This window comes from Chiloscyllium plagiosum, unplaced genomic scaffold, assembly GCF_037043375.1.
Source record: "Chiloscyllium plagiosum isolate Xiang-an unplaced genomic scaffold, Cpla_swu_hap1 HiC_scaffold_4, whole genome shotgun sequence".
Lineage (NCBI taxonomy): Eukaryota > Metazoa > Chordata > Chondrichthyes > Orectolobiformes > Hemiscylliidae > Chiloscyllium > Chiloscyllium plagiosum.
Window position 1 is genome coordinate 137,275,647 of NW_028270142.1, and position 21,478 is coordinate 137,297,124.

A 21,478-nucleotide genomic window follows, 5' to 3' on the forward strand; every position below is an offset into this window, starting at 1 on the left:
CCTGGGCTGTAAATTTTCTTTGTTCTGCTTTGTTCTAATTCTGTAGGAGTGACTTTGGGAGATACACCAGTGACACACCCTTGATCCGAGATTGTGGAATAGGAATCGCTATCGCAAAAGATAGACTGATTATATTCTGCAGAATGTGGATTGGAATTATGGCACACTACTGGTCACAGGCCTCGAGTCTGAAAAACATCCCTCCACTACCACCCTCTGTCACACATTTTCAAGCCAATTTTGTATCCAAATGGCTAGTTCCTCCTGGATTCCGTGTAATCTAACCTTGCTAACCTGTTTACCATGCAGGACTTTGTCAAGCGTGTTGCTTAAGTCCATGTAGACAACGTACATCATTCTACCTTCATCGGTCTTCTTTGTCACTTCTTCAAAAAAACTGAATCAAGTTAGTGAGACATGATTTCCCATGCAAGAAACCAAGCAGCCCGGCCTTTCCAAATATGTGTAAATCCTGTCCCTCAGACTGCCTCCCCATGATCTACCTACCACTGTTGTCAGGCTCACCAGTCTATAGTTCCTTAGCTTTTCCTTACCACCTTGCTTAAGTAGTGGCAACATGTTAGTCAACTTCCAGTTTTCCGGCACCTCACCTGTGACTATCAACAATCCAAATATCTCAGCAAGGGGCCCAGATATCACTTCCTTAGCTTCCCACAGAGTTCTGGGATGCATTTGATCAGGTCCTGGAGGTTTATCCAACCTTATGCAGTTTAAAACGTCCAGCCTCCTTTGTAATAAAGATACTTTTCACGATATCGCTGTTCATTTCTCCACCTTCTCTAGCTTCTCCACATCAAATACTGACACAAAGGTTGGTGATCTTTAAGGGGCCCTATTCTCTCCCTAGTTAACCTTTCACCCTTAATGTATTTGCAGAATCTTTTTTAGGATTCTCCTTAACCCTAATTGCCAAAACTACCTCCAATCCCCTTTTTTTTGTCCTTCTGGATTACTGTTGTCTTCTAAGACAGGAAATCTGGCACCTGTCCATGCCTCTCATAGTTTTATATGCTTCTATCAAGTTGCCCCTCAGCCTCCAACGCTCTTGCAAAAACAATCCAAGTTTGTCCAATCTCTCCTTATAGCTAATACCTTCTCTGAGAGGCATGGATAGGGCAGATAGTGTCTTTTTTTCTGGGGATGCCAATGTCAAATACTCAGGGGGGGCAGAAATTTAAGATGAGAGGGGAATGTTTAAAGGAGATGTGTGGGGAAGCTTTTACACAGAGGGTGGTTGGTGGCTGGAACGCATTGCCAAGGGAGGTGGAAGAAGCAGATACAATAGCAACATTTAAGAGGCATTTTGTAAGGCACACAAATACAGGCAGGGAATAGAGGGATACAGACCTTTTACAAGCAGATGGGTTTACTTTGGAGTGGTGTCATGGTGGGTCAAAGGGCCTGTTCCTATGCTGTACTGCTCTATGTTCTTGAAGTCCTCACAAGCAAAAGAATCAACTCAGCAAACCCTGTGAACTGGGGCCCTTCAACTCTGGTTCCCTCCATCCATAAAACCAATTTCTTTTTGTTTGTCTGCGCCTATCTGAGTATGTGTGTAGGGAGTCAGGACGCGGTTTAGTGATTTAACTAATTCAGTCATATGTTGAGAGAGCTCACAGTTGCTTACTTGTGATTGGAATTTATTCATTTCTAACAATTATTGTGATTTGGAGATGCCGGTGTTGGACTGGGTGGGTGGTCAAAGTTAAAAATCACACAGCACCAGATTACAAGCCAACAGGTCTATTTGGAAGCACTCGCTTTTGGAGCGCTGCACCTGATGAAGAAGCAGCGCTATGAAAGCTAGTGCGTCCAAATAAATCTGTTGGACTCTAATCAGGTGTTGTGTGATTTTTAACTTAATAATTATCAATTCCTCTTCAGTTACAAAATCCTGGTCTGTGTTTTCTATTAACTCAGGTCTATCCCGCAGATAAGTGAGAGACTTTGTGTGCTTTGATAAAAATATTTAACACCTTTTTGTCACCTGCGGGAATAACAACGCTTCATTTTCAATGAGACATCCTAATGAGTCGTAACACAGGTGAGAGTGAACTACATTCCTGTAGGTGTGGAGTCACCCATAGCCCAGCTCAGGCAGATGGCAGATTTCCTGCTTTCGAAGACATCAGTGATCCAGATGGAGCTTTATGACAATGAAGAATGCTAGCTTTTTCTTTCTGAGCATTTTATTGAATTGAATTTTCACCATCTGTTGTGATGGGATTTGAATGCATATCTCTTGAACATTAGCCCAGTGACATCAGCACCACCTCCCCGTCATATGAACCATAATTACCAACAGGAGTCTGTTGAGTCTAATAATCATATTTTGACGCATCAATGTAACTGCCCCCTCTGATAATGACAGCCCAATGCTTTGTATTTAACACTGCAATGCAGTTATACTGAAACTGGAGTGACACCTACCAAATGGGGCTTGAAGTGGCCATACTCTGTGTCAATAGGATCTGAGTGTTTAACTGATTCACAAGTGTTTACATTCCCAATATCTTTTGAGTTTCCTGTCTTCACTGTTGCTCAGTGTACTTGCCACACGGTTTCTCAGAACCTACCACATTGCCCATTTTGTTTGGTGCCCTTCATTATCTTACTTGTCACGGAGTGCCACCTGCTGCAAGATCAAGGGAAAAGAGGAACTTCAAAATAACTTCGAAGTCAGTTTAAGATGGTGCGCAATCTGCCCTCTGTTGCTTTTGAATTGGACGGTGAGCACCGATGTGGTGCTGCGGGTGGACCAGGCCTTGAAGGAGATGTTTTGAGACTGTGACACAGATCACACAACCTGAGGATGGAAGCAGAATGGCCAATCCCAGTGGCCTGGGGAGACGGGGCATTGAAGGAATCAGTGCACCTGAATAAACATTAACGTATTGCACTGGGAAGAAGGATGGACCCAGAAAAGTGAGACTTGAGGCTTTAATGGAGGAGAATGACTCACAGAAAATATTCATCCAAAGTCCCTGGCACAGAACAAGGCCATAGTGTGTCGCAGTTGAGCAATGGGCCACCAGGTTTAACACTAGCACGGCAAGAGACGGAACTTGATTTGCATATCCAAACTTTTATTTAGATAGGCTTTTGCCTCTGCTACCCAATCAGGCAATGAGTTGCAAAACCCATAAAGATCCATCTCCTACTCCTCAAAGCCTACCCACCGAGGCACAAGTCAAGAATGTGATGGGCATCTCAACAGTTGTCTAGACGGCTGAAGCCCCAACAATACTCAAGAAGCTCAATACCATCCAGGCCAAAGCAGCCTGCTTCAATGGCATCACATCCACAAACATCCACTCCCTCCACCATTCACTCACATTTACTCTATGACACTTGTCAAAGCACCATCTACAAGGCGTCAACCACACATCTTCCCAGTTGGGAGCCATTTTACCATTCCTTCACTGTCACTGGCTTAAAATCCGAGAATTCCGCTCCTAACAGCACTGTGGATGCTCCAACACTATAAGGAATGCCACACTGCAGGTAGGTAGTTCACTACCAGCTTTTCAAGGGGATGAAGAATAAGCAACAAAAGCTGGTTTTGCAGCGATAATCACATTCCACAATAAAATTAAAATCAATGCAAGAACAGGTGTTCAGAACCAGGTGTGGGTGACTTGGCTCTGGAATGAGAATGACCCGAATCTCAGTACATCATTGCAAAATAAAACAAAACACATTGAAGCAAAAACTCTTAATTGTTGTGTTCAAAATATGATGGCAACTGCATATCGTAGTTAGGACTCTGGGATGGACTCCAAATCCCTGAATTATTTATCTTTTTTGAAAAAAACTGACAGATTGCCACTCCAGGTGGCCTCTGAGAACATAGTTGCTCTGTGTGTTGGAAAAAGCAGTTAAGCCTACAAGTATATGCTAATAGTTCCAGGAAAACATCAAGCCTTGTCCTCAATATTTATAACTTTTATGATAATGAGAATTCCCGTCGAGTTCAAAGTTACTTACTGTGCTGGAATTTCGGTCTGTTGTCATTAACATCAGACAGGGTAATGGTCACGGTGGTTGTCACGGAGAGACCTCCCTTTAGCCCAGCCATATCTTTAGCCTCGATAATAACCACGTGCTGTTCTTTGGCCTCTCTGTCTGTATTAGGCGAAGCAACTCGAATAACTCCTGCAGAATGCATTCCCAATTAGTTTAAAAATAAAAATATCCTTGTATCTGAAATCAGTTTGGAACGATAAACAAGAAAAGAATTTCCAATTGGTTCTACTATGTCAGATAATGTAAAAAGTCCCACAGATCAGAAATTATTTCCCCCTGGATTAATGTCTGGGAATCACCAAAAGGCAATTTCTACTGATGTTAGAAATTTAAGGTTCATTATTTTTCCAAGGAGTGACATTTCAGCTACGTAAATCATTTATTTATTGAATGCTTCTCTGTAGGGCACATAAACATGACAAAATGTATTCCAGTTGTAGCTGAGATATGAGCACCTTGTTTACCTCCACAGATTAAATACTTCCTTTTCCACTCAAGTAATTGTCCAATTAGAACATCGAACATAGAGCAGTACAGCATAGGAACCACCCGGGTGTTTGCCTATTGTGAGTGTATAAAAAAAAAACAAATACAGCATAGGAACAGGCCCTTCGGCCCACCATGTCTGTACAGACCATAATGCCATTGTAAACTAATCCTATCTTCCTGCACATGCTCCACATCTCTCTATTCCCTGCCTGGTTCAGATGTCTGTCTAAATGCTTCTTAAGTGTTGCCACTGTATCTGCTTCTCCCACCTCTCCTAGCTGTGTTCCATTCATCTACTGCCACTTGTGTAAAAAAACCTGCCTCACACATCCTCTTTAAACTTTCCCCCCTCACTATAAATCAATGCTCCCTAGTATATGACATTTCATTCTGAGGAAAAAGACTCTGACTATCCATCCTGTCTGTGCCTCTCGTAATTTTTATTCTTCTCACAGGTCTCCCCACAGCCTCCAATGCTAAGTGAAAACATTCCAAGTTTGTCCCGTCTTTGAACCAGTGCTTTTTCGTGAAAAGCCAAGTTCAAGTCACTCTTGTCTTATCAGATGACACAGCTGCTCTCATTAGAGAGACACAACTAGTGGTGATTTAACCTGAGGGCCATTGTACCTCAGGGGAGAAGAGAGGTTGAGAAGGCAAGACCTTTATGGTAACCTCAGTCAGTGTGGCAATTGAACCCATGCTGTTGGCATCATACACCTTCTCACACTGACCATCCAGCCAACTGTGTTAAACCAATCACCAAAGTACAAAGTTAGAATATCATTGACTCTCTCTTAGGTCGAATGTGGAGATGCTGGTGTCAAACTGGGGTGGACAAAGTTAAAAATCATACAACACCAGGTTATAGTCCAACAGGTACTTCTGAATAAACCTGTTGGACTATAACCTGGTATTGTGTGATTTTTTTAACGTTGTCTCTCTTAGGTGGCTGGGTCGATTTTGTGAATGGCTGCGAGAGCAAAGCAATAAATAATCCAGGCCTGGAGGATTTTGTATAAGGCCAAATGAATCATTAGATTGACATCACCACCATTCCTTCCTCCCAAGACGACATTATTCTCCAATTTGTCCCAATTCACGCATAACACTGTAAATAAAATGGGCATAAATTTACATACTTTATCCACTGAGTTTGAAAAATGTAGGCATAATGTAAGCCTTAAATTCTCCAGGGACTATCTAGCATTCTAAAAAAGTTGGGAACACAAGAATATCTCCTTTCGAGTGAGGTGAAAGAGTGCAGGCTACGCAGCAATCAGTTCACTGGATGTGTGTTCCAATTGCTTGTTCCTCTCAGTTGACTGCTTCAGAGAGACTCACTGCTTGTGGACGTTGGTTTGTAGGTCTTCCTGGTCAAGATAAAGAAAGATTTGCATTTTGTTTTTGAGGCTCCCAGGCCATTCCAAGAACCCTTGTATCACTTTCAAAGTCTTTGCAAGCTCCCACAAACTGCAGTGCGATGGTGGGCACCTTTAGCCCCGCTGATTGGATCAGATAAAAATCAGGGCCTGGATGGGTGCCCTCTTCTTGTCTTCAAACAGTACCCATGCCTGTAACGGAGAAGGCAAATGGAAGGGCAGTTTCATCCCTCACCTGAAAGCAAAGCTTCCTGAACTCTCTGCACAGAGGCCAGTATCCCATCACCCTATATTTACATGTGCACAGTACATGGGCTCTGACCAGCTGGCTCAGAGCCAGTCCCTGGACTGGAGAGACATTCAGAATCTCCTTTTTTTTATTTTATTAGACAATACAGTTTACAAAACAGTTAACATCAACAGCAGTATACAGAGAAACAGCAATTTTACAAGGAAGTGGAATTGCAAAGCCAAATCCCAAGCCCTATCGTTCAACCAGTTTTCAGGGAAATGAGGTCAAACCTCAAATTCCCCTGTTTATTTTCATTTTCCTCTGACACTCCTTTTGTTTATTTATTTTTCTTTCTTTTTAAAATTTTTAAATTCTTTCTTTTTACTCTGTTTTTATGTTGTGTGTGTGCACAGATGTGAGACACAGTGAAAGACACAAGGTGTACGAATCTTTATTCAGTTTCCACCACCAGGAAGAAAGGAAACACTCGAGTGGCCAGTGACAAGCAGTGCCCTTCACATCAAAGGGCAGTGCTGTGTGATCAAACAGTGAAGGGGAGGGTAGGGACTAAATCAAAATAGAGTTGGAGGGGGAAATAATGCACTCCACTCCCTGCGGTGCCCACCTCTCCCTGAAATCCTCCTGTTATTTTTTTTTTATATTTTAACCCCCACACTACCACCTAAGTGCGGTAGTGCTTATTTTTTCCCCAGCACCCATGGTGTGTGTGTGTGCAGGGGTGAGACACAGTGAAAGACACAAAGTGCACAAATCTTTATTCAAATTCCACGACCAGGAAGATAGGAAAACACCCGGGTGGCCAGTGACAAACACTGCCCTTCACATCAAAGGGCAGTGCTGTGTGATCAAAACAGTGAAGGGGAGGTTAGGGACTAAATCAAAATAGAGTTGGAGGGAGAAATGATGCACTCCACTCCCTGTGGCGCCCACCTCTCCCTGAACAACTCCAGGGTGTTGGTGGATACCGCGTGCTCCTTCTCCAAGGACACCCGGGCCCTAACGTAGCCGCGGAAGAGGGGCAGGCAGTCGGCCCTAATGACCCCCTCCACGGCCCGCTGCCTCGACCTGTTGATGGCCAGTTTGGCCAGGCCCAGGAGCAGACCCACGAGGAGGTCTTCAGACCTGCCCTCCCTCCTCCGTACCGGGTGCCCAAAGATCAGGAGCGTGGGACTGAAGTGCAGCCAAAAACAGAGGAGAAGGTTTTTAAGGAAATCAAAAAGGGAGTGCAAACGCCCACACACAATATACACGTGGTCCACGAACTCCACAGCGCCACAGAACAAGCAGTTGGGTTGGGAGTCCGTGAACCACCGCAACCTGCAGTTGCAGGGGACTGCTGCATGCAACACCCTCCACCCCAGATCCCCGAGAGAAAGGGGGAGGACTCCCGCGTAGAGAGCCCTTCACTGGGGATCCTCCTGTTATATCTGTCAGCCAGGGCTCCCTGATTGGCCCAGGTTAACACTCCCAATCTTGAACTCATAGTCAATGAGATCCACCTGGTTCCAATCACTACATCTGATAGTGGTACACTGCTATGGGGAGTCAGTCTGCATCAGTCAGGGTTTGGAGAAAGAGTGGGATTAAGGCTTTTCCAAAAATAAGCCCAAGAATGGACCCGATATGATACTAACTGACATGAATCCTTAAACATTAAAAGACATAAGCAAGTGTTTTTTTTTTATCTTGCACTCTTCAGTATTCGGCCTCATGAACAGATTTGTGAAAGAAGCATCAACTCATACTTTGCTCAAGTTGGAAGAATGGAAGGCTTGGCCTTCTTGTATTTTTTAGCAATGTTTAAGTTCTATACTACTAAACAGTTTTTTTTCCAAAAACGGGATATAAATATAACTGGTTTGGCCAGCAATTATTGTCCAGAGGGCAGTTATGAGTCATTGCTGTGGGTCTGGAGTCACAAACTAAGTAAGGATGGCTTTCTATAGGTATGTCAGGTATAAAAGAATGACTAGGGTAGGAATAGGTCCAGTCAAGGATAGTAGTGGGAAGTTGCGTGTGGAGGGTGAAGAAATTGGGGAGACACTGAATGAATACTTTTCGTCAGTATTCACTCAGGAACAGGACATTGTTGCCGATGTGAATACTGAGTCACAATTAATTAGAATGGACGGCTTTGAGGTATGTAGGGAAGAGGTGTTGGAAATTCTGGAAAGGGTGAAAATAGATAAGTCCCCTGGGCCTGATGGCATTTATCCTAGGATTCTCTGGGAAGCAAGGGAGGAGATTGCAGAGCCATTGGCCTTGATTTTTAGGTCCTCATTGTCTACAGGAATATTGCCAGAAGACTGGAGGCTAGCAAATGTGGTTCCCTTGTTCAAGAAGGAGAGTAGGGATAACCCTAGTAACTATAGGCCGGTGAGTCTCACTTCTGTTTTGGGCAAAGTCTTAGAGAGAATTGTAAGGGATAGGATTTATGAACATCTGGATAGGAATAATGTGATCAAGGATAGTCAGCATGGTTTTGTGAAGGGCAGGTCGTGCCTCACAAACCTTATTGAATTCTTTGAGAAGGTGACTAAGGAGGTGGACGAGGGTAAAGTGGTAGATGTGGTGTATATGGATTTTAGTAAGGCGTTTGATAAGGTTCCCCATGGTAGGCTACTGCAAAAAATACTGAGGTATGGCATTGAGGGTGAGTTGGAGGTTTGGATTAGGAATTGGCTGGCTGGAAGAAGACAGAGGGTAGTAGTTATGGTAAAGGTTCATCTTGGAGTGCAGTTACTAGCGGTGTTCCGCAAGGATCTGTTCTGGGACCATTGCTGTTTGTCATTTTTATGAATGACCTGGAGGAGGGGCTAGAAGGTTGGGTGAGCAAGTTTGCGGATGATACGAAAGTCGGTGGAGTTGTTGATAGTGAGGAAGGATGTGTCAGGTTACAGCGGGATATAGATAAGCTGAAGAGCTGGGCAGAAAGGTGACAAATACATTTCAATGTAGGTAAGTGTGAGGTGATTCACTTTGGTAAGACTAACAAAAAGATGGGGTACTGGGCTAATGGTCGGATACTTGGTAGTGTGGATGAGCAGAGGGATCTTGGTGTCCATGTACACAGATCTCTGAAAGTTGCCACCGAGGTAAATAGTGCGGTGAAGAAGGCATATGGCGTACTGGCTTTTATTGGTAGAGGAATTGAGTTCCGGAGTCCTGAGGTCATGTTGCAGTTGTATAAGACTCTGGTGCGGCCGCATCTGGAGTATTGTGTGCAGTTTTGGTCGCCATACTATAGGAAGGATGTGGAGGCACTGGAACGGGTGCAGAGGTGGTTTACCAGGATGTTGCCTGGTATGGTAGGAAGATCGTATGAGGAAAGGCTGAGGCACTTGGGGTTGTTTTCATTGGAGAAAAGAAGGTTTAGGGGTGACTTGACAGAGGTGTACAAGATGATTAGGGGTTTAGATAGGGTTGACCATGAGAACCTTTTTCCATGTATGGAGTCAGCTATTATGAGGGGGCACAGCTTTAAATTAAGGGGTGGCAGGTATAGGACAGATGTTAGGGGTAGATTCTTTACTCAGCGAGTCATGAGTTCATGGAATGCCCTACCAGTAGCAGTGGTGGACTCTCCCTCTTTATGGACATTTAAACGGGCATTGGATAGGCATATGGAGGATAGTGGGCTAGTGTAGGTTAGGTGGGCTTGGATCGGCTCAACATCGAGGGACAAAGGGCTTGGACTGCGCTGTATTTTTTCTATGTTTCTATATTTCTATTTCCTTCCCTGAAGGCTATTCACATCCAGATCGGTTGCAGTTCCAGATTTTAACTGAATTCAAATTTCACCATCTGCCCAGAGAGAGATTTGAACCCATGTCCCCTTGGCATTAATCTGGCATGCTTGAATTATTATTCAAGTGACTTCACTACTCCACCACAACCTTCCCATTTGAAGGCAGCCAGCTCCAAAGGCTGGCAGAGACTGGAGATAACCTGAAGGTTAATTGGTCATGCTGTGCTTTTGAACATGCATTGCTGTTAGAGAGAGAACTGTGAAGGTGTCCATTAATCCCCATCAGTGGGGAGTAGACCAGAAGCTGTCTGGGTTACCCTAATGTCTGATCCAACTGCTCATCAAATCAAGACTTCATCACATCTCGTATTTCAGATTCCCAAAACCTCGTGGAAAGGAGATTTGTTGAAATATAACTCAGTACAGACACACGTACCAAAAGGTTCAAGAACATCTTCCCTGCCATTATTAGACTGCTGAATGGACCTCTGTAACTTCAGATAATGTTAATCTTGCGTAGTGCACCTCCTGTGCAGCTGTAACCTTGTATGCATCGCTCTGTCTAAGCACACTATGATCTAGATGTCCCTTGTTTGCTACGATCTGGCTGTACTGCCCACAAAACAAAACTTTTCACTGTACTTAGGTACATGTGATGGCAATAAATTAAATCAAATCAAATCAAATCAGTAGTGTTTTTTTTTGTCTCCTCTTCAGATTTCCCTGTTATTGACTATCCAAAAGCAGCCTGCAGAGCAGAAGACTCTCCAACCTGGTTGGCAGAATTGGCAACACTATCTTGACCATCTTGCACCAGAGTTCAGCAGTGGAGTGGCTCACTCTTCCACGAAATGCCGTGATCACGGCCAACACAACCCTTACCATCTGGGTGGCACTGCAAGATGGGGAGAAGGAGATTCAAGAGGAACGTGCAACAGGGAAGTGAAAAACAAAAATAAAACAAGTCACAGGGTTATGTGGAAGGGGGAAGGGGAAACTGGACTGACTGAAAAAGGCCCTGTTTCAAAGGGCCAGAACTGGAATGATTGGCTGAATGGCCTTTTTCTGTGCTGCATTATTCCACAATTGGATGATACCACATTGGAAGCAGTAAGTAGTTGTAATGATTTTCTGTCAAGGCACAGTTTTTCAAGACTGTCCTTTCCACAGATTTAAAGTGATATGCGTACAAAGCAAGGGGGAATATAAGAAAATATTTTTTCACACAGCAAGTAGTTAGAATATGGGATTCAATTCTTAGAAATGTTGTGGAGACAGAAGCATTCAAGAGGGCAGAAATATGTGAACAAGGCTGGAGATTGGCACTCGATAATAGAACCAATGGATTGAATAGCCTCATTCTGCACCATACAATTTTGTGATTCCTCAACAATAAGTAATATTGTACTGCACACCCTTCTCTAACTCATTGACCTCCTGAGGATTGGTTATTATCAGGAAGTTACCCTCTTCACCACTCCAGCTTTGGCAAACAGTAACCTGCTGTCCCAACCTCATTACAACCCTGCCCTCACTGAGGCACAGTTTCCCAGGCAAGTAACGTCACAAATTTAAAATTCTTCTCTTTACTTTCAACTCATCCTATGGCCTTGCTAACACCACCACCCCCATCTCCATACATCCAACACGAAAACCTTCAAGATTTCTGCACTCCTCTCATTTCTAATTCCTTGCCCATGTCCAACAAAAATTTCAGATGGCTGTGTCTTGCTTTGTTTCAGTTCCATTTCCCCTTCTTCACATTGCGCACCCCCCCCCCCCCCCCCCCCCACCGCCCCGCTCCACCACCCCACCACCCATCTCATATTCCTCCTTAAAATCCATCACTTTGACCAACCTTTTGGTGGCTATTCATTGTCTGAGTGCAGATAAGAAAGTAGCTTTGACTCTGGGTGTGAGGCAAGAGGAGTAAGGCTCAGCAAATCAATAAACTCCCTCCTCAAAAGAAAAATCATATATCCTGGTTTCAACCTCATAGACTGGCCTGCAATCTATTAATATGTAACTGGGGGGCATTTGCTGCTTCAAAGAAGACAGCAGTCAAAACATTTTACTGCATGCTATAATATTTCCTCAAGGAATGAGAAAAGAGAAGTGGGGGATCTCCAAATAGTTTCCGTTGCTTTTCCAGAGTGAGCAGTCAGAGATCCTGCAGGAAAATATGAACTGCTCCAGTGGCTCAGGAGAAAGGTGGTGAATATTAATGGCAGGAGTATCTGCATGCACTCCAAAGGCATGAATCTTTTCCTGACACTCCTAATTTAGAATATTAATTTTCCTTCAAAAGTTATAAACTCTGGGGTTTCTTTTGGTTGAATCTTGGAGTGAGTCATCCCTTGAGCAATTTGTAGACTCTCTAGAAATCTATTACACAGTACTCTATAATCTCCTATTTGATCTGAGTATCTTTGTTTTCCTCTCAAGAGTGATTTTCACTTCAAGGTAGTGATTTTCTTATTTCATCAATTAAATCTGGAATTTACTCTGTGTTTATCAGCAGATGTATATAGAGTCATAGAGTCATAGAGATGTACAGCATGGAAACAGACCTTTCGGTCCAACCCATCCATGCCGACCAGATATCCTAGCCTAATCTAGTCCCATTTGCCAGCACTTGGCCATATCTCTCCAAACCCATTCATATACCCATCCAGATGCCTTTTAAATGCTGTAACTGTAACAGCTTCCACCACTCCCTCTAGCAGCTCATTCCATACACGCACCACCCTCTGCATGAAACAGTTGCCCCTTAGCTCCCTTTGTAGCCTCTAACACTCTAAAACTTTCAGCAAGATTCGCTAGTCTCAAATTCTCTTGATTTTTCACGTTCAACTGATAGACAATCTTGTCGAGCTCATGTACGTCCATAGCGTAGGACCTTTTCTCCTTCAACCCTTCCTTCGAATTCAAAACACTTGTTTTTGGAAGTACATCTTTACAAATTGTGGTGGTAAACGTTTGCAATTCTCTCTCTGCATTTGGGAACTGAGGCTAAAATTGTTCATTTTCAACCTGAGACTGATGGATGTTTGCTGCCCAAGGTATTAGGTAGGGTATTAGCCAATGTTTAATCTAGCCTTGTGGTTGGTGTGAGGTGATAGAGTGACAGTGACTGCCCAGTTGCGTACATTCTTACTTCTACGTTGAAGTTCCACTCTAAAGTTTGAGTAGAAAAATTAAGGTTAATGTTCCAGTGCTCTGTCAGCTGAGATGCTTAATTGAGCTTTCATCTGCCTGCTTGGTCAGATGCAGGGGGCCCCTATTTTGAAGGAGAGCAGGAAGGCTATCTCTTGTGCTCAGGTTAATGTTTATCCCTCAACGTTACAAACCAAAAGTCAGATTACAGTGCTGACCCCGAAATCCGAACGCCCTATTGTTTGAACAAATTGGAATCCAAACAATTATTTCAAGAAAATTTTGCCCGAAAATCCGAACACATTTTCAGAATCCGAACACCACGTACCGTTCAGGTCGCATATTGTTTGTTCAGTTCGTCCCGGGAAGTAGTCGTGTAAGCATCTCTCATGTGTCCATCACTAGTTTACCTTGTGTTTTCACCTTGATTTGTGCTTTTTTTAAAATTATCACCCTTGTGCATTCACCATGGCACCCAAGAAGAGCAGTGAAGCAAATAAGAGTAAGAGGAAGTCCGTGGGAACAACAATTGAGTCTCCTGTGCTCTATTTACTTCAACTGAGACAACTATCAAATACTTGCTATTTAGGTCATTTACTCATCTTGTTTTACCTTAACCATGTGTATTTGCAGTTAAAAGTATCTTGAAAATGTTTTTTTTTGGGTCCAGAAATGGATTAATTCACTTTCCATTATTTCTTATGAGAAAAATAGTTTCGGAATCCAAACTTTTCACAATCGGAACAGCTCCTGGAACGAATTAAAGTCGGATTCCGAGGCACCACTGTATTTGACATTACTACATTGCTGTGTGTGGGGGCTTGGTGTTTGTAAATTGACTGTCATTTTTCCTACATTACAAACATCATTTATATTGTCTTTTCGATTCTGACTAATGAGAATCTAACTTTGGGATAGGATAAGCTCAAGAAGTTGAATGGCCTCCTTCTGTTCCTGGTGCCCTTTAGGGATGGAAATCTGCCATCCTTACCTGATCTGGCCCTATAAACTCACTGTGATGTAATTGACTCTTAGGTGCCCTCTGAAATGGCCAGTCGGTTAACCGATAACTAGCTCCTTGATCAGAATATGAGTTGCGTGAACATTCACAATCGGTGATAGTTTAATGCCAATCTAGTCACAAGATATCTTTCCTTTCTCCTTCATGGGATGTGGGTACTGTTGTTTATCCCCAGTTATCTGTTAACCAACTGGCTATTTCAGAGGACACCTAAGAGTCAATTACGTCACTGTGAGTTTATAGGGCCAGATCAGGTAAGGACGGCAGATTTCCATCCCTAAAGGGCACTCTGTGATGCTGATGGTGATGCTGATGGTGGTTCCTATGGTCACCATTTCTGAGATAAGCGTTATATTCTAGATTTATTGACTGAATTTAAATGCCACCAGCTACCCTAGTAATCAGAGCATTAGTATGGACTATGCTGGATAACAAACTATAGGGGATAGGTTTAAGGTGAGAGGGCAAAGATTTATAAGGGACCTAAGGGGCAACTTTTTCATACAGAGGGTGGTGCATGTATGGAATGAGCTGCTAGAGGAAGTGGTGGAGGCTGGTACACAATTACAACATTTAAAATGCATCTGGATGGGTAATATGGATAGGAAAGGTTTAGAGGGATATGGGTCAAGTACTGGATTTATTTAAAATGGCTGGTCATAATGGACAAGCTGGACTGAAAGGTCTATTTCCTGCAAGTATAGAAAAGTATAGAAATTATAGACTGGAAGTACTAAAAATACATGCAACTGGGCAGTCACTGTCATTCCATCACCTCAGACTAGCCACATGGCGAGATTAAACATTAGTTGACAGTACTGACACATGAGGAACAGTCAATGTCACTGATTTACTCTCCCTAGACATTGATGTCTTTCTTGCTGCCAGCTCTATGAGACTTGGGTTACCTGTTGTTGGCTCCACTGAAAAGTACGGCTGTCCCTGCAGGATTTGGTAGACTATCCTGGCATGACTTCCATAGGAAGGATCATCTGCATCTGTCGCCGTCACCTGGGTAACGAAGGTTCCTGTATAGAGTATGAATAGTTAGTTCACTACCATTTTCTCCTTTACCTGGTGAAACACTAACTTTTTCCCACTTCACTAAACTGAAGACGTGCTTCTGCACAAAGGTATCACTGCAGAGCAGTTTCAAAGCCCCAAGAGGACATAGTCTAAATGAACAGAACAGTAACAAAGAGTCTTTTCACCCATCCTTGCTCCGAGGGTTCGACTTCTAATAGGTTGGGTCATGTATACGGGAAAGGTATTGCCTTCTGTTCTCACCTCTGGCCTTCAGGCTTAGTGTTTAGATGAGTGAGGAGTGGAATCTTATAGAAACCAATGAAATTTGAACAGGACTCAACAGGGTAAACACATGAAAAATGTTGAGAGTGTCTGGTGCTGGAAAAGCACAGCAGGTCACGCAGCATCCGAGGAGCAGAAGAATTGACATTTCAGGCAAGAGCCCTTCATGAAGGATGTTCCCAATGATCAGGGAGTCCTGAACCAGGGGTCACAGATGAACAATACGCATAGGTCATTCAGGACTTAGATAAGGAGAAAAGTCTTCACCCAGAGAATGCTGAGCCTGTGGAATTCTCTACCATAGAAAGTAGCCAAGGTCAAAACATGGAATGTTTTCAAGAAGAAGATGGATCTAATTCTTATGGTGAAAGGGATCAAAGGTAGAGAGAGAAAACAGGAACAGTAACTGAGTTGGATAATCAGCCATGATCATATTGTGGTGCAGACTTGAAAGGCTGAATGGACTCCTCCTGCTCTTATTCACTGTTTCTATGAGCTAGAGGATGTGGATGTAACTAAAGGGCTACCACAGGGATCAATGCTGGGGGTTCAAAAGGATTTGGGAGCCCTCGTCCATGAATCACAAAAAGCTAGTCTCTACGTTCAGTGGGTGATCAGGAAGGCAAATGAAATGTTGGCCTCAATGTAGAGTAATTGAAACATTGAGATGTACAGCATGGAAATAGACCCTTCAGTTCAACTCATCCATGCTGACCAGATATCCTAAATAAATCCAGTCCCAGTTGCCAGCACTTGGCCCTTATCCCTCTCAACCCTTCCTATTCATATGCCCATCCAGATGTCTTTTAAATGTAATTGTACCAGCCTCCACTACTTCCTCTGGCAGCTCATTCCATACACACGCCACCTTCTGTGTGAAATTTTTGCCCCTCAGGTCCCTTTTAAATCTTTCCCCTCTCACCTTAAACCTATCCCCAATAGTTTTGGCCTCCCCAACCCTGAGGAAAAGACCTTACCTATTTATCCTCTCCATGCCCCTCATGATTTTATAAACCTCTATAAGGTCACCCCTCAGCCTTCGACGCTCCAGGGAAAAAAGCCTCAGCTTATTCAGCTTCTCCCTGTAGCTCAAACCTTCGACTCCTGGCAATTTGCTTGTGAGTCTTTTCTGCACCCTTTCAAGTTTAACAACATATTTCCAATTGCAGGGAGATCAGAATTGAACGCAGTATTCCAAAAATGGCCTAACCTATATCCTGTACACCCAACTCCTATATTCAATTTCAAAGAGAGTAGGGGATAAAAGTCCAGTTTTTGCTAAAATTACACAAGACATTGGTCAAATCTCAACTGGAATACTGTGAACTGTTTTGGTCCCCTTGTCTAGGGCAAGTTATACTGGCATTTCAGGCAGTCCAGAGAAGGTTCACTTGTTGCTGATATCAGCAATAGAATACTGTCTCCTGAGGAAAGGTTGAGTAGGTTGGGTCAGTAATCACTGGAATTTCGAAGAATGAAGGGTTGACCATATTGAAACATTCAAGATTCTTAGGAGACCTGGCAGGGTGGATGAAAGAAAAGATTGTTTCTCCTTTTGGGGGAGTCTAAGTCGAGAGGGTAAAATCTCAGACCAAAGGGGTCGCAGAGATGAGGAGATTTTTTTTCTCTCTCTTAGAGAGTAGTGAATCTGTGGAATTCTTGAGCTGTCCAGTTTGATTCATTGAGTATTTTTAAGGCTGAGGTAGACATTTTTAATCAGTAAGGGAATCGAGGGTTATGGGAAGAAGGCAGAAAAGTGGAGTTGAGGGTTATCAGATATCATTGAATTGGGGAACAGACTCTATGGCTGAATAGCCTGAGCCTATTCCTAGATCTTGTGGCCTTTGCTGGACTGAGATTGAACTTAGAAAGGCAAGGATGAGGCTGATGGGTTAATGGATATGAATGTGAGTCAGCAATGGGGCTGTGAATTTGGTACAAAACCATTGACAGAACACAGGTGGCAGAGTGGCTCAGTGGTTAGCACTTCTGCCTCACAGCACCAGGGTCCTGGGCTTGATTCATGTCTGTTTGGAGTTTGCACTTTGTCTGTGTGGATTTCCTCTTGCAAGCCAGCTGAATTGGCCAAGCTAAACTACCCATAATGTTAGGTGTGTTAGTGTTTGGCGGGTCAGTGTGGGAGTGTAGGGCTAAATGGCCTGTTTCTACAACGTAGGAAATCTAATCTAACTCAGAGCAGAGGGCACTTAAAACATTCATCGCTGTTGCAGATGCATTTAAATCAGGAGAAGATATGTAAAGTCGATACAGTAAAAAATATAGAGAGGGAACACAGAACTGCAGTGCTCTCAGTAATGCAGTCAGCATATTTACCTGAGTAAATCAACAAACTGTCATTCTAATGTGATACTTTTATTATTTTTTGCATGGCAGTTACCAACAGAAATATTTGTTGTAGTGATAAAAAAAATGAATTTTTCATTATTTCTAGTCAAGATATCTTGGGAGACAGAATCAAAATAATAAATGTTGTGCTGGAGGCATTGGGATAAGGGGCACACATTTAAGATGAAAGGCAGAAAGTTTACAGGGGATTTGAGGAAAATGTTTTTTCAAACAGAGTATTGTGGGGGTCTGGAATGTGCTGCCTGGGAGGATAGCTAAGAAGGGAAGCCTCAGAGCCTTTATAATGTACTTGCACCAACACTTGAAATGTCATAATATTCAAGTCCAGTGTAGATTTAGTGGGGTTTGTGGGTGGTACAGATTCGATAGACCAAAAGGCATTTTCTGTACTTAATGATTTATCAATGTGTTCGGCTTTAAGATGCAAATTAAATGAAGGAGAGGCAGAGAGGCAGAATGGTTTAAGGGGAGAGAGAGGAAGGAAAATGATCATAGTTTAGAGGGTATGGGTTGGTGGTGGTAATATTAAAAGCAAATCTGCTTTGTTTGTTAATCATTTTAAATTTAAACTCTTTCATTCTTGTCCCTTTAATGAGTGGAAATGTTTTCTCCAAGGTTTCCAATCTTCCCTCATAATGATTTTTTATATCCCTGGTCCCACTCTCACCTTCCACCTCTCACATTGAATTTCATTTACTATCCACGTGTCTACTCCATCAAGACTGGGGAAGAGTCAATAAAGTTACTTGCGTTTGGAGTCAGATAGAGACCACATTTCCTTTCCTCAAGGACATTAGTTTATGACAATCTGGTAGCTTCAGCCTCCCTGGGGATGATTCAGTGATTAGCGAGGCTGCCTTATAACACCAAGGACCTAGGTTCAATTCCACCCTCTGGCAACTGTCCATGTGGAGTTTGCACATTCTCCCTTTATCTGTGTGGGTTTCTTCTGGGTCCTCCGGTTTCCTCCCATAGTCCAAAGGTGTGCAGGCTAGGCGGATTGGTTGTGGGAAATGCAGGGATGGGGTGGGTGGGATGGGTCCAGATGGGATGCTCTTCAAAGGATTGATATGGACTCAATGGGCCAAATGGCCTGATTCCATACTATAGGGATTCAATGATTCTATTCTGTGATAGCTATAGACTCCAGTACCTTTAATTATTTGACATTTGCTAGTTATCACAGTGAAACATGAAACTATATTCATTGTCTTCATAAAAGTGTTAATTTGGCATCACTAGTAGGGCAACATTTATTGCACATTAAGGGCCATAGTGAAGAGTTATCCACATCTCTGTGATCCTGGAGTCACATGTAGGACAGAAGATTTCCTCCCCATAAAGGACATGTGAACTAGTTGGGATTTCACAACAGTTAACATGGTCACCATAAGGTTAAACTTTCCTTGGAGTTATAATTCACCATCTCCCGCAATAGAACTTGAAGCCACATCCCTAGCACAATTACCGAAGAGTCTACTGACGTGACGAACATTCTATCATTGCCCCATGCAATTAAATTGACTCTTTAGATCAGGTCTTAGTGAAAAAGCTAGCTAGTGATAGAACAACCATGCTATCACATCATAAATGCTTTACGACAGGAACATTGAATGCATTACACTCCTACATATTAGACTTTGCTGTGCATTCATATGCAGGCGCTCTGAACCTATCCTGTGAGGTAAATGAGATGACTGTAGAATAACAGCAAATGTTTGCTCTGTGACATTCTCCAGACAGTGATGGGTACATACCCAGCCAGATGTATCTGAAATGAGAACTGCATGAGTTGTTCATTATTTCTTCTTTGCAGACTCCCTCTGCTGGTACATGTGTATATGATAGTCCAAATGGACAAAGTTACAATTGCAACACACCAGACCGTTCTTTCTTGTGGTGCTTCCAATATTGGAGGAAATCTTCACAGAGCCAAATCAAATTAATAAATGCCATAGAAAGTAAGAGAGTGTCAGGAGTGCTTTCAATGAAACAAGTAGAATATGACAGGTCAGAATGGGTTTTGGAGAGGAGTTATAGAATGTGGGTCTTCAGGGGTTGAAAGCATAATTAGTGAAGATGGAAGATCTGCTTCAGAGGAATGATGGGATATAAACCAAACCTCACATGGAAGGAAAATATTGTGGGTACTGGAAATCTGAAATTAAAGTGTAGAATATTATAACCACTCAGCAGGTTTGACAGCACTGACAGAGAGAGATTAATGGCACACACCTATTTCAGTTTGATGAACTTTCATAAAATTTGTTTCTCTCTCCAAAGATGCTGACCAAACAGCTGAGGATTTCCAGCATATTCTGTTTGTTACTGTCATGTAGAAACTCAAAATGAAGGCATTGAGAGTCAGTTTCAGGGGCCCATATGCTGTATACCTCAAAGATCTTGAGCTCAAATTTCACGGAGGGACAGATAGTGGAATATTTCCAGGTGGAATATTATGGAAACATTATCATAAAGCTGTAAGCTCCTCTGTATGTTTTTGCAAGTACCCAGTATCTGTTACACCTTAGGGACATTGGATCTCTCACAGCAGGGCTGGTGTCAAGTCTTTGATGGAGGTCACTAAAACACATGAGGTTGGCCCAGATTAAACTCTATCCCAGGTCAACTTTAATTTTCCGCAGGGGCTAGACATTTTCATGAGGCCATCTTGAATATGATAATGGAGGTTTGGACTGTGGATCCCTTACTGTCTGACTTTCATTAGTCAAAACATTGAGTACAGGAGTTGGGATGTTAGGTTGCAGCTGCACAAGATATTGGTAAGGTTGCTTTTGAAATACTGCATACAATTCTGGTCACTCTGCAGTAGGAAGGATGTTATTAAACTGGAGACAGTGCAAAAAAGATTTACAAGCATGTTATCAAGAGTGGAAAGTTTGACTGAGGCTGGGAAAGTATCTGAAATGCCTAAGGATGACAGGTGACCTTACAGAGGTTTATAAAAACATGAGGGGCATGAGGGGCAAGGCGAATCGCCAGGGTCTTTTCCCCAGGGTGGGGGAGTCCAAATATAGAGGGCATAGGTTTCAGGTAAGAGGGGAAAGGTTTAAAAGGGACCGAAGGGGCAACTTTCTCACACAGCGGATGGTGCGTGTATGGAATGAGCTGCCAGAGGAAGTGGTGGAAGGGGGTATAATTACATTTAAAAGTACATTTACAAGTCCATTTAAAAAACATTTGGACAGGTACAAGGACAGGGAAGAACTTAGAGGCCAAATGCAGGCAAATGAGACTCGTTCAGTTTAGGAAAGCTGATTGGCATGGACAAGTGGGCCAAAGGGTCTGATTCCACCCTGCATGACTCTAATGTGATAATAATTTCACTCCCTTACCGTCAGGTGACCTTTCAGGCACCGTGGCAACGTATGGTTCATCCAGAAACTGCGGTTCATTGTCATTGATGTCCTGGACCTTAATGTGGAACTCGGACTCTGGTTCTACATATTGGTTGGTTTCTCTGTCAACCACTTGCGCCCGCAGGATGTAAAATGGCTTCTCCTCTCGGTCCAGCTTCTTTAAGAGGAATATATCTCCATTGTCCTCATCGATGGTGAAGATTGTGCCAGCTCCATCACCCGTCAGGTTATATCGTAAAGAACCATTCCCATTGTCCGAATCAGAGTGGAGCTGTGGGTGTCAGTCATGTCAATAGAATCATAGAATCACAGAACTAAAGTAAATAGTTG

General features: G+C 43.0%; 1 protein-coding gene across 1 annotated transcript in view; it reads right to left on the minus strand.

Moving 5' to 3' along the window:
• LOC122548764 (cadherin-7-like) overlaps positions 1-21,478 on the minus strand; it is a 168,816-nt gene that overhangs the window by 86,606 nt on the left and 60,732 nt on the right. The window contains exons 3-5 of the mRNA XM_087986720.1: positions 21,125-21,419; positions 15,002-15,121; positions 4,009-4,176 (exon numbers count right to left, since the gene is read on the minus strand). Coding sequence (XP_087842846.1) covers positions 4,009-4,176; positions 15,002-15,121; positions 21,125-21,419 — 583 coding nt within the window. The remainder of the gene's footprint in view (positions 1-4,008; positions 4,177-15,001; positions 15,122-21,124; positions 21,420-21,478) is intronic.